Source organism: Oreochromis niloticus, linkage group LG1 (assembly GCF_001858045.2).
Source record: "Oreochromis niloticus isolate F11D_XX linkage group LG1, O_niloticus_UMD_NMBU, whole genome shotgun sequence".
Taxonomy (NCBI): Eukaryota; Metazoa; Chordata; class Actinopteri; order Cichliformes; family Cichlidae; genus Oreochromis; species Oreochromis niloticus.
Genome location: NC_031965.2, coordinates 5943154 through 5957528, shown reverse-complemented (window position 1 = coordinate 5957528; position 14375 = coordinate 5943154). Strand labels below are relative to the sequence as shown.

Here is a 14375-nt window from a genome sequence, read left to right as displayed (position 1 = left end):
CACCTTGAGACTGCTGGTATGTAAAATCTCCTATGTTCCATAGGCTTAATTGTTTGCAATGGCTAATGTTAAATAAATGCTTAAGCTTATGTAATGTAATTAACTTTACATAAGCTTAAAACTCATAGTAACATTAGTAAGCTACTCAGCAATGCTTCTAACATTTCAGTGATTTCATAAAAATATAACACTGACACTGTCATTTTGTAAAATGACACAATTTTAAGCTTCAAGTTTTATTTTCAGGAAATGCAAATTTTACACCATTTATTTTTAACAACTGAAAACACTCAAACTATGTGTAATGCTACATTACACATAATATAACATTTACATTCTGGGTGAGCTCTACACAATGAAGGCCAATTAAAACCCCATTTCTGCATGTAGTGTATGTTAAAACATTCTACTCAGTTTAATAAAATTGTTATGTTGTTTGCTCTTTTTTAAAGGCTAACCTTGCTAGCATGCAATTTCATTGTGCGTGTACAATGACAGTAAAGTGCTATTCTATGCTAGACCTGAAGGACAATACCCGGTGCCAAAACTTTCAAATGTAGCTCATGTTCTAGAAATTTGGTATACATAAAGAGACTTTAAAAGGTATTTAAACTAACAATAAGATAGACTGCCTGACTCATAGTACACTTACAGACAACCTGGAGCCTTAAGGACAAATACAAGTACCGTTACATCACTATACAAACAGTGCACCATTCAACTTCAAAATACACAATATGGCTTTAGATATCAGTTCAATGAATGGCCTTTATTGATCCCATAATAAAACCAAGTAAGCCAATGACAACTCTGGTTTTAAAAGAAACCTATGCAAGCACAGGAAGAGCATGGATACTCCACACTACCCAAAAATTATTCTTTTATTGTTAATGTACTATCACTAAATTCATTTGTGCTAGCCAGCAGGCTGATATTGCTATAAATATGAAACACACACTAGATGATGTACAGGAGTTAAACTTTATGGTTGAAACTGCTACTTAAATAAGTAGGATGAAAGCAAAACATATAGCAAAGGGTAGTCTGGGCCAGAAAAAAGAAAAAAATCTACAGAACAGCTTTACTATTGAACTTCAATACCACAAAGTGACTTCAGAGTAAATTCTGATTATTGATCCTGATCCTAGAAGACAATGATACTGTGGATTTCATGTGTGCCAGATAAGATCACGTTTCTCACATTAAATGTAAATGGCACATTCAAAGTAAATGGCACTTGTACCTAAAGATAGATCGACCTATGGTGCTTTTAATTTGACATCTAGGTGGACTGCGGGGGGGGGGTTCTGTCCCTTTAAAAGATATCGCACTCATGTACAATGAATTATTCAGATGGAATAATTCCATGGAGGTTCCTGTGAGGTGGGACCAGTGTCTCGCCTCCTCTAGCAGTAGGACAGCCAGGAAACTCATACATAAAAGATGAAAGGTTTGATAGCCTCCACTGGATTCAGCGGCTGGGATTGTGCACTGTAGACTTTAGAGTTGTAGCCTGCCTTAGCTGCTCGCAGCCTGTGAACTGCCCACAGCCTCTCGGGCCTGGCAGCATGGGGCTCCCTCTGTAATATCTGTGCCATATGCAGCCCAGCTCTGCTCTGCAGTTATAAGAGGGGGGGAGGTATAAATAGCAACACCATGGATGCAGAAGAGAATGAGACCTCACTCAAATCTCCCAGTTTCTAGCCATCATGCTATAAACCTGCAGAATTAGTACAGAAAACAACCTGTGACAAAAATAGAACATCATATTGTGCCTCTGGTGTGTTTGTATTTATCAAAATTTGTAAAATGTTTCATCACCTATTTCTCCTCCTTAAACCACCTACTGTCTAATTTCAGTATAGGATCTGTAATTATGAGCTAAATCTGGCTCTTTAATTTGCCATTTTTCCTTTTCTGTTTTGTTTTATGCAGCTTAGTCTTCTATCCGCCATGAGAGAACAGACAGATCCGTTCGAGTGGAGCCAAACCTCCTGCCTGCCCAATTGCCTGACACAAGCATGATAACATTTCACCAGAGCACATCAAAGATTGGCATATTTTGACTTTCTAAAACAGGAGTAACATGCACAGTGCTGATATGCTCAGAAGAAAGGAAACCTGCAGGGTGGGATGTGAATGTCTTGTTAACCTTCCACCCTCTACAGTTACCTGAGGGTAAACCTGCAATACTAAAAAAATGTAAAGAACAAACATTTTAGGTTCAAGGCATTTCTGTTTTTGTCGTGGTTCAACAAGCTATCTGTAAAGAGACAGATAAAACCGGCCATCAGTTCAATCATGAACTCTGTTACTTATGCAGAGTTGATGGATTAAATCACTGCTGATACTAAATGAGCCATCGGGTGATCACATTAAATTATTTACAGACACCTGTCACCAGAAGTTATGACAGCGGTTGAAGCACGGCTTAATCTATTAAAAGACAATTGGTAGTTAAATGGGGCTCTGCAGGAGAATTAGTAGCACAGAAAATGCAAAGAATTAGGAGAAACTGTGCACAAAGGCAGCCTCTGTGCTTATTATTTGGCTCTCTTGAAGGTCAACCCCAATTGTTTTTAGGGACTAACATTAATTCTACTCTGGGTTGTTGAAGAAAAACAAAAGATACTCGGATACTAAATCGATGCTAAAATTATTATGGGATTAGCTACTCATTTGCAACAATATCGAGACCAACAGCTTTGTCTTCGCCTCCTCACTGCATAAGTGATGGAGTGCACGACCCCACGATGCTTCATAAATGCAGGCAGACAGGCGCAATCTTTAGCAGCTAAAGTAGCTGATGTTCACAACACTGGACAACATTTTATGAGGAATTTCAAGAGGTCAGTAAAGTTCTTCAATAATATCGACATATTAAACACTTAACATAAATGTTAATCCGGCTAGTACACATGCTAACATTAGCTGTATAATTATTAGCAAATACTTGATAGACCAGTTAGCCATCCCCTCGGTAACATTAGACAGTAGTAACCTAAGATGATACAAATTCTTTGTGTCTAATATGTGTGTTAAGTTTCTTGATAACTCCCAGACTGAAGCTGACGAATATTATACCAGCAAGTTACAAGAGACAATGGCAGCCTAGCCAAAAAGCTCTATTTGGTTAGCAATAAAATAAATTATGTTAAAAATGAAGCTAAAATATGTTATTCGGGGGGAGTTTAAGCTTGCTAAGTACCTAATAGAATCTTAAAATATATATTCCTTACAGTTACTAGATTTTTTAAAAGTTATTATATAAAAAAAGGTTCTTATTTTTTTTGTCATTCCCCTTTCATGTTGAAATTCTAGTATCATGACAATCCTACTCTACTCAAACACTTCGCATTGTATGATCAAGCACAAGTCACCTAAACATCATTAAATGGCACCAGTTATTGTTTGTTTATTCTTATAAGTGATACGAGTATACTCCCAGGCTCTGAATACTGATGATCTCACAGCTTTTACTTCACTTATACCCATTATATAAAGACATTTGTCCTCCAATAGTTCTCATGGAGTAAAGTTGGTCTTGTTTCTGTACTACCACACATCTTTCTAATAATAAAATCCTAGTTGAAGCTGTGGATTCCAGTAGTATTTCTCTGCAAAGTAAATTTCTTGTCTTAAAAGGTTTCTCTTAATGTTAGCCTGAATGTCGAAACCCAGATAATTTAGGAGTATTATGTTATGTCTTGCTTTCATAATAACTTCCAACTGTGGTTCAAATAAGCCGCTCTAATTCTGGTTCCTCTTTCTTTTTGTTTGACGCTTGAAATTTCATCCCGACTTAACTGCAGTGAGTCTGGAGAGGAGCTGTTCACTCTGCTATGGTGCTGATTACCATTTTACACATAGCTGCTCATTTTCTTTGACTTCCATGGCTGAAGCACAATACGCAGCATCAACCGAGGATTATGTCTGTGACACTAGTTCTTAAAGCATGATGGAAACATTGCTATGTTTAATGTTAACGAAAGACTGCAGTTATGCGAAATTAACTATCTTAAGATGCGGTTACTGTTCCCTCTAGTTCTTCCTTCTTTCCTCTATGGGTGAACGTCTACCTTTCTCTCCCTTTCAATTTTCTTTACCAATTCTAGTTTAACAAGATGAGAAGTCCTACACATTCACATTTTAAACCTCACTATATAGAACCAATTATATGACTGCCGGGTCAGTCCCTTGATGCTCTTTAAATATAGCTGAAATTCTGTCATTTTGTCCTCTGTTACACAATCTACCAAGCCCCCATCACCATGATCTCCAGGGTGTCTAAGGATGTTCGAATTTCCATGAACCACCTGCTGACTTTACTCGGGGGATCCTGGCTTCCTATCTTCATGTGGATATATGTGGAAAGAATATACATGAAGAAAAGGCATGTAACTCTAGTAACTCTGGCTAACCTTTTCATGTAATTCCAATTGGTGTCTTCTTTTTATTGAACTACATTCACTGCACATTCATAAATATGTTTTAACATAGCAAAAACAAAAGGTTTTTGTTAATCTTTTTTTTTTAATCAAAAACTCAACACTGTTTAACTAGTGCTTAATTGAAAGGAATGAAATACAGGTACAAGTTGAGTAACAATATCTTGCTTCCCAATGTTATTAGCAACCTCAGCTGTATGAATTTTCATACAGCTACTATCAGTTTGTAGTAGAGGTAGCACCTGTTTTCTGTCTTTCTAATAGTGTTTAAATAGTTTAACATTTAGTCATTTAGACCTATACCACATACAAACAAGGCATACATGAGCAGTTTTACACACAGCATCTGATGAGGTGTCAGATCAGGGTTGTAACTTTCTTCTTTCTAAGTGTTGTGAGATGCTGTTAAAGAAAGCGTACACTACTACAGATGATTAGGAAGCCTTCTAATCCACGGGTTCAGAGAAACTATCATTGTATTCCACAGGAATTGTCATGCCCTGCCTTAAGGCAGCCATAAAAACTACAGGGAATCACTTTCCCAACTGCGCTCAGAGAGCATTATTATTAAAATTCTGACCACTGTAATCTAGAGTGAAGCACATAAAACTCTCTGTTTTTCTTTTAGTAAAGCTAGATGGAAAAAAGCCTGTCATTCCACCGTGCACAGACATCCTCAGGAAAAGAGTTACAGTTGCCACATTCCTGATATCAAGTCATTCCCGAACCAGAGACGTCATCAGAGGCAGTGTTAATTTTGAAAGCAGCTTTAGTTGACTGAGTTTTAGTCATCAGACATCAAGTGTTAAAAGTGTTCATATGTCTGCTCTTCTTTTTCTCCCAAAATGATTGAGTCACGTTTTCATGAGAAACAGGAAGCATGGTAGCTCTACTATCCCCCTTTATTTAATTTCCTTTTCCAGCAGGTATTAGCACCTGCCCACTGCATCAAAACTAATACCAAATGATTTAATGATCATGTTATTAATGTGCAGGACTGGCCGGCCAACTCGCCTGACCTGAACTCCACAGAGACTCTAAGGTTTCAGGTCAGGTCACCTATGCCTACTATGCCTTTGTATTTCAAGATTTTCTTGTTTTGACTTAGTTTTTTTTCTTATTTTTTTCTTTTTTTTTTTTGCTTGTCTGCTTTTCAAATTTACTCTCACATCATTTTCAACAAATTTTGCATGTACAGAAAAAGCCAAAGAGGCTTTGAACTAATTTGTAAAATTAGAGCCCTTGGAGAGATGATTACATGGTTTTAGGCTTCAGCTAGGATTTTTTTACTAAGAAAAACAGAAAAAAACATTCATATTCTCTAACCTTAAAGTATAAGGGAATAGGTTAAATCATGTCTATTGTAAACCCAGTCTCATTCAAGATATAAGGCAGTTAGCAGTTTGAGGATTTATGACCATATGTATGTCATATTCTTAAAAAATGACTCCACTTCATTTGATGCTCCTGCAGTTTGACCTCCAGTTATTTGGCCTCCTTGTAACTACATTAGTTGAAGAAAATATACAAATAAAATGAGAAGTTGTGACTAATAGAATTAGCTGAGGCTGATTCACATTAACCTTGATACCTTTGTATCTGTGCTGGTATTGAAATTCACGTCTGTCCCATAGTGCCCTCCCGATCGCTTGAGAGGGCACAGTGGAAACACAGAAGTTTGTTACTATTGGTGCTGTTAATAAAATGCTGTTACTTACATATTTATACATCTATCTTTGATTCACAAAGTTTTCCTTCCAAAACTCAGTGTTCCAGAACAGAAGCAGCAGCTGATCTAATAAAGAAGCTGGACATTTAACTTCTTTTTTTTTCACTTCACAGTTTCGTATTCATTGAATCAGTGCAAAAACTAATAAGTGACAAATACGTCTTGATGAAACAGCAACTTATGATTTATACACTTTATTTTTTGTACAGATCAAACACAAGAGGTGGAGGACATTAATGGGAGCAGATGAGTCAATGAGAGTCCATATAAGGGATGTGACAGTAAACCAACTAAATGCATTTGTTGACTTATTTTCCCACAACCTGCTCATCACGATCCTCTGCATTACTGAAAGACCTCTTATATTTTCTGGGGTAAAAAAAAGCAATTTTCTATTATTTTTTTGCAAACAATACCAGACTCGGACTACAGGAGTTTTGATCCAACTTCTTCTTAATTGTCCCACCTCCACTCTGCACCAGGTATTCCCCTCACACAGTGGAGTGTCTCACCAACTAAATGCACACAGTGGAACAAAAAGTGGGAGAGAGGAGGTAAACTAGAATCAGTTTAAGTTTAGTCAAAAGAACAAATACCATCTATCTGTTTTGTCTTGTTTTTTATTAAATCCACCTTCATTTCAGAGAGTACATGTTTGTGTGTCTGAGTGTGCATGCCTTCTCATATGTTGCTGTTGCAAGTTCTGGTAATATGCGAGGATACACATAAACAGACATCCCAATTTGACTGCGCCTCCCCATGTTACAGCATTTCCTTCACATTTTTGTGCCCCTATGAGATTGTGTGACATGGTGCATTGGTCCTACTGCACAATAGTCTTAATGACGTCGTGTAATGTGTGTACTGATATGATTTTCAAATCCCGTAGCACTTGAGATATTATTAGAGTAAAATCTGTGCCCTGAGATCAGGCACATATGCAACTCAATTTCAAAACCAATAGGAGCTTTAAATCTCATGTAGTCTGAACCCAACTTGGGCCTGGAGAACAATTGCAATGGATATCAGTGAGCTGCAGTTCATCAACAAGACTTTCTGTTTCGCTAACTGTTTGACCCTGACTGAATGAAAGCTTAAGAAAGCAGACTGGAGGGTGGAGCTGCAGCTGATGTTTTTAACTGCAGAATTTTTCTGCAACTAAAATTCAGTGTAGCTTGTTTTACATGCTTCCTTTACCAGTTATTTACAGGGGGAAAAAAACAAGTAGTAATTCAAAAAATAAAATGGTAATACAAGTGAAATAAGCATAAGCCACAGATTTTTAAAGAAAGTATCGAACAGTGCCGAGGTGCTGCAGTGTCAATTTCTATTTTAGAAAAGGCTGTGGGGAAAAAATGTTTTGAATCGACTGAAAGGTCGATTAAACATTAATTACAAGCTGTCTATGGTCCCAAACTATTGGACTGTAGATTTGCTATATGTTAAGGATAATTGGCTTAAAAGGTTGAAAAAAGGCGTGTTGATAGATCTCAGGTATATTGGAATCAAAGCTTAATTCGTTGTTACCATTTAACTATTTAACATTAATGATTCTAAGCAGAGCAGTCAATGAAGAAACACAGGGGTTTAAAATGACAAGAGATATTGAGAGAATGCCAAGTTCACCGCAAGATATGTAGCAGAATGTTAAATGTGTAACCAGGAGATATTGTAATATTGCATGAAAGTGTATTTCTCTTTACCTTAACTTCCTAAGACCCAAACTCTTTCATGGCATGCATTTTTAATTTCTCTTTGCTATTTGGGCTGATTGGGACCTGATGAATGTAATGATTTTTGTTTCAAAAATGGGATCCACATATGAGGACATTCGTTTTAAATTTCGATAGAACAGTGGCAGTATAATGTCCTCGTAAGTGGATATCAGGCCCTTGTAGAGCAAAATTTAGTATTTTGGTCTAGACAACCCAAAATGTGATGTCCACATATGTGGATGCCAGGTCCTACAAGGTTAAACAATGAAATAAGGATTTTCTCATTCTAAGAATACTGCATAAAAAAAGAAAAAAACAATTCAAATGAATACAAAATATAAAAGAAATTAGGTTCTAATTTCTACGGAAGTGTAGAGCTGCCACCCAGGCAAAAGAAAAATAGAAGTATATCACATTATAACATGAAAAGTTTATTGTTCTAACAATATACTTTTCATGTTTGTACAATATACTATCATGTGAGTACAATATACTTTTCACGTTTGAACAATATAATATCACGTTATTACAATATACATAATTATCACGTTCGTATAAATATTATACTGTACGAACGTGATAATTATGTATATTGTAATAACGTGATATTATATTGTTCAAATGTGAAAAGTATAGTGTACTAACATGATAGGATACTGTACTAACTTGACAGTATATTGTACAAACATGAAGTATATTGTTAGAACAATAAACTTTTCACGTTATAACGTGATATACTTCTATTTTTCTTTTGCCTAGGTGGCAGCTCTACGCTTCCATAAATTTCTAATTACTTGAAAGTTGGTTCTGATTCATGCAGTTAACTAAGATTTCATAAAGCACACGCTCAACCAAAATTAAAATTATGCATGGCAAATTCTCTCCATCGTGTGACTGAAAGACATGTTTCTGGCCCTGTGAAGATACCAAAGAAAACGGCTGGGTAGGTATAAAATTAAAAGAAGATTTGCTTCAGAGCCCTGTTATTACAAGTTAAAAAATAAATGCTTTGGATAACAGTGATGATGTAGCCGCTTGTATTTAGGGGTTTGATTTTACTTTAACTTGAACCATATGGTTTCCATACAGACCTAGCGACTAGCTGCCAGTCTTGATAGACCAAAATATTTATTCCCTGACCAACTGGTGAGTGGTTGCTGGATGCTGGGCAAAACAGGTCACAACTGCATCAAAAACCTCCTGGCAATTGCTTTGTTCCTATCAGACTGCATCCAGACAATCATTCACCAACTGGTCTCTAGGCCTGGGTGATATGGGCTTAGCAACTGATATCACAGCAATTGCCACCACCACGCAACAACCAATACTCATGTTTTCCTCACAACCGGTGGTTCCCAGGCAGTCACCAACCAGTCTCTAGGCCTGTATAACTGGGACTTGAAAAGATAACTTACCCCAATAGTGACCAAAAGGCATGCAGACTCTTTCCAGAGAGCATAAACAACTACTGGATCCAGTCCATTAGTTCAGCCCAAAAAGAGATCCACACTGCACCAGCCTGATGTGGCACCAATTAGACAGTACTATAAGAATATAAATGACTTTTCCTTTACAATTCACAGCTCACAAAAAACTGTTCTTCATCTGACAGTTATGATGTACTCATGATCAAAGCTGCCTATAAAGTATGGTTAGCTCCACATGAGATATTGAAAAATCAACAGCAATACATCTCAAACCGACCTATTCAGGCCAGACATTATTTGGATATGGCCTAATTTGAGTCTAGAGACAGACTCATGAAGACTAGGCTTTAGTTTTGAACAGCTATACTTATGCAGGTTTAAACTAAATGCTTTGAGCTGAGCTTCAGAAAAAAATCAGGGTCTGTTCACTGGGAAGTAAGAATGTCTTGTAATGTACTCAACTGTCACTCAGGTGTTTTACAGAACATTCATACTGTATTTTCAAGCTCTGAGTGCACTTCTACCAGACTCACAGGGATGGTCTTATGTGATGAGATATTTCAGTCTAGACAAAAGTGACAAACCAACAGAGGCAAACTATACCCACGGGGAATACAAGAATACAAACTAATAATCACCATTACTTTAAATCTAAACCAACACTGGGACAGAGGGGGGTCTGAGTAATGAGGCTGACAATCTGGGTTCCAATGTAGGATGAGAAACTAGGTCAACACTTGTCTGGGCAAACTAACTTTATTCAATACATCACAGACGTTCCAGCAATGTAAACAGTCCTGTTCATAAAAGGTGCAAAATTTAAAAAAAAAAAAATATGCAGAGATCTTAGAAATTAGTTGAGTTTTGTTCCCTGCTCTCAGCGCACAGTGGAGAGCATTATTAGCATCTGTGTTTCTTTTCATCACAGCATCAAGTCTCAAATTCAACTAAGAACCTTTTAGCAGTGGCTGCACCTGCTTGTCTCTCAGAAACTGGCTTTCAGTGTGTGCTGATACGTTAATATTATAATAACAGAGAAGTGATATTGAAACCTATTTTCTCATGAAAACCATCTGTTTTTTTTTTTGTTTTTAAATCAACTGCCAACTGAAAGATGCTGAGACTGGTACCAGCCAAAGACACTCCCCTCAGTATTATCCATTAACTGGAACGCCGCTTTGCCCCAGTTTTCCAGCCATTTACCCAACATTTCAATTTCACGATAGTCTACAACTTATGCAATCTAACAAATGAAATAGATTCCGACCAGAGCACAATATGATTGCTCAAAATGTAAATAGGTCATTTCGAATAATCACTGACCCAATCAGCTACAGTGGCTCAAGAATCAACTTTTTTTTTCTTTTATTTCACCAGAGACCCAGTAATTGCTACATCTTTGGCTGCAGCCATCTGGGTTACAGGGCCATGAAAGTAGTGGGAGTTTAGGCAAAGTGTTAAATAGGTTTCAACACAAGCATCCTCTCCAGCAGTCACAGGTCCAGTTTTCCCCATTGGATCGACCCCCTGTTTTCCTATCTGGCTTTTGCACCTCGACCCTGGAAGCCTAGAAACTGTGGGGAGAAGAGCTTGGAGTAGGATTGCAGTGTAGGCCTGTGTGGGCCGTGTAAAAAGTAAGGCTCCCATATGGCCACCAGCCCTGAATCTTGGATAGCTTCAACTCGAAAGACTTGGCCAAGCTTCTCTTCACTCATTCATACAGGGCCAGTTGCTCATCCAGCCAAACCCTCTAGAAAATAAAACTACTTGCGCACACACACACACACACACACACACACACAGATACACACAAAACACTGCCACTCTGCTTTATATGAGTATCAACACCCAGAGCTACTGAATTTGAATTCAAGCTGCTGGTGTTTATGCCCATATCTTTAAATTTGAATAGTAATGCAAGAAAAAAAGACTCACTAGTTTACCTCCAACAAACGCGCGTGCGCACGCACGCACACACACACACACACACACACACACACACACACACACACACACACACACGACTTGAAGCCTCTTTGAATATCGGGGAAGTAAAACATGAACAAAGACTGATTTTCACTCAATAGCTGATAACTTTTCTTGCAGAAGAAGGAATCAAAGCACACAAACACATATAGAGCAACTCATCGCCTAAAAAAAACTCTCCTGTAACTTTCTTAGTAATCTTGACTCTCTTCCTCTCTCCTATCAGTGCTGTGCATCACACTCTCTCCTCCACAACTCTAACAATTCCGCCTCTGCAAAGCTGACGGCACTACAGGAAGATGAGTTGTGCCAAACAGTCTTTTTTTTGGAGTGCAGAGAAGCAAGCCAGCAAAGCATAGGAAAACAATTTGGGGACACTGGTAAGCCCTCTCAAACCACAACAAAGCTCAAATTTAATTTAAACTAGTTGATTATTTTTAAACTACTGCCATTTGAGTTTGGCATTTTTCTCCTTTTAGTCTTTAAATGCTGTAGCCATGCTGTGCGTCCTTCAGGATCCTCACAGTGAAAGCAGCCTGGTTTCCATTAACCACCAGTTGTTGGCATTAGGCAGTGGATATCACTGGGAGCAATCAAAGTGCTGGAGATATCTAACACAGACTAAGCGCATCAGCGTGCCTGAAAGAGTCTGAGCATCTGCTGCATGGGACAAAATGAGAGTGGAGTAATTATGAGAGAGGCTCCCCGGAGTGTTCTCTCTCAGCATCCCCGCTAATCCGGTGACACCAAAAGGTGTGGCGCCGTGTGGCTTTCCTCACACTTACTAATAAACAAAGAGCGTGCGCGAGTGAGTGTGCGTAATTATAAAAAGAGAAGACAAAGATATTTCTTGAACTTCAGCAGCGCGACTGATGGAGAAAACACGATCAGAGTGCATGCATTACCTCGGAAAAGGAAGGCTTTGCTGCTGTTGTGAAGACCCGCCACTTGGGTAATTCCATAGGTGGCATTTGCCAGGTCAAGTTCATTGATGATGTCAATCTGGTAGTCTTGATCTGAACCGAAAGCCAAAGCTGTGGAAGAGAATTTGGAGGTTAGAGGACAATCTGCTGACAGAAGTGTAGCTGACAGTGTTTTAACTACAATGTTGATTCACTTTAAACACAGACGCGGTCACTGCTTTCTGCATTTATCCACTTAAAATGGCTGGTTGTGGAAAAAGTCACGCAGTTTTTATTTTTCACGAAAGATGCTGCTAAGGCTGCCCACTAAAAGAAAGGGGGGAAAGCGCTGTATGTGTCCACGACCATCACCTGTCTTCTAACTCTGCAAACTGTAGGTGATTGAAAATAAAAATAAATGAAACGATACTGAAAAATTAAAGGCACTGCCACAATTCTGGAATCCTTGCGCTCAATGTGCAAACTGGGAAGCGTAAAGAAAAAGAAATTAAAATATATATATATATATAAATATTTAAAAAAAAAAAAAAAAAAAAAAGCTTCTGCTACAATAAGATGCTACAAGAGTGAACACGGGCTTTGTGCTTACCTGGTGAGGTAAAAAAGAAAAGGGATAACAGAGCCACGTAAATATCCATTTGTGTTGGAGTTGCGATGTACAGAGTCCGTGAGTGTAACGCGCCTCCGTGTACCCACACTAACCCGCTCCGGTCCGTCTGGTGCTCTGCGCCGCTCTCACTTCGCCTGGATGTGGAGGAACGGAGGAATGGTCCACAATCCGTGAGCAGGGGTTCTCTAATTACAACACAGGGAGAGTTAATGGGCTTTAAACGTATCCAGCCAGTTTGTGGACGGCATTAAAAGTGACCCACATCCGCGTTCATGTGCGACTCCTATTAAACTGAGCTGCCGATATGAAATTCGAGGATATTCTCATCAATCGAACTGCGAAGTTCCCCTCCGCTCAGACAACAGAAACTTCCAGTTTTTTGGAGGTGAGAAAAGGGTTTTCAAAGGGAACTTGGTGAGTGGAGGACATGGGGAATGTCTGTAGAAGGCTGCTGTTATTTGTCACAACAGAGAAAAGATTTTTTTCCAGCCTCAAGGGGCAATTTGACACAGCAGTTCACAAAGTGGAGCCCATTATATTAGCCACATGAACATACCGTAGCTCAGGGAGTCTTCTCTAAATGAGAAGTTTGTATAACAAGAATTTGCGTCACAACTCTCCCAACTCAGAAAATCCCTGCTGCTCCAGTGCTCTTTCCTCTGGGGCCTGTCCTTATTGAGGTCCATTAATCATACCATTCCCCTGCCTGCCTTCACTTTGTCTACATTGTCAGGTTGTCTGGGTTACCTGCGTCAACTCAAACTAGGGAGGGCAAGAACAGAGGTATCTGCTCAGAGACTGCAGCAGCATGCATCGCCTGCTCCAACAGTGCTTGCCTTTTCCACACCGGGGACGGTGCTTTGGGATGCAGGTCACTCCTCCACCTATTCAAATTAGACTGTAAACAACACTGCCTATCCACTGATCCAGAACCCGAAAAAATTGAAGGGTAAAACAACATGTAATTTGAAATTACAGGTTGCAGAGCAGCCAGCAGAAAAGGGAGGGAAAGAGAATTTAAATTGTTTTTAGATAGGCGGTGGTGTTTACAGGCTACAAAATTCCTGCCTCTCAAAATATTAAGTGGAGGGAAAAGAAAGCCAATTAAAATGCACAGTGTTGTCCACTTCATTTATTTATCCGTCTGTTGTTTCTTTATAAATATCAGGATCATGTGTGGAATTATCTACTGAAGCACAGCAAATTTATGTAGGGGTTCCTATTCCCACCCACAGGCAGCCGAGGAAAATTTAGGAAAAGAATGTGTCTGTGTGAGATTAATACAGATTTCTGTTAATTCATTGACATTTCTTTTTCACGTGAAATGCCTCTGTCGATTGCCAATAGTCAAGCACGTAGTGAGCTCAGAGGTGCTAGTAGGCAGATTTTATTACCTGTGGACAAAGTCAGGTCAGTTGATTCTCCCTGCACTCTGTTACTCTTTGTATCTACTGTAGCTTGATAGTTACACTGGCAGTCTGTTTATCTAAATCTAGAAGTCTATGCTTGCTATAGGTTATAACATATAGTTCTATTT

The 14375-nt window shown here is 38.7% G+C and overlaps 1 protein-coding gene across 1 annotated transcript in view; it reads right to left on the bottom strand.

Annotated features, from left to right (window-relative positions):
• The window catches only part of LOC100705180 (protein kinase C-binding protein NELL1), a 292322-nt gene extending 279184 nt beyond the window's left edge, over positions 1–13138 (bottom strand). The window contains exons 1-2 of the mRNA XM_005458917.4: positions 12818–13138; positions 12211–12339 (exon numbers count right to left, since the gene is read on the bottom strand). Coding sequence (XP_005458974.1) covers positions 12211–12339; positions 12818–12866 — 178 coding nt within the window. The 5' untranslated portion in view covers positions 12867–13138. The remainder of the gene's footprint in view (positions 1–12210; positions 12340–12817) is intronic.
• Between the last annotated feature and the right edge of the window lie 1237 nt (positions 13139–14375).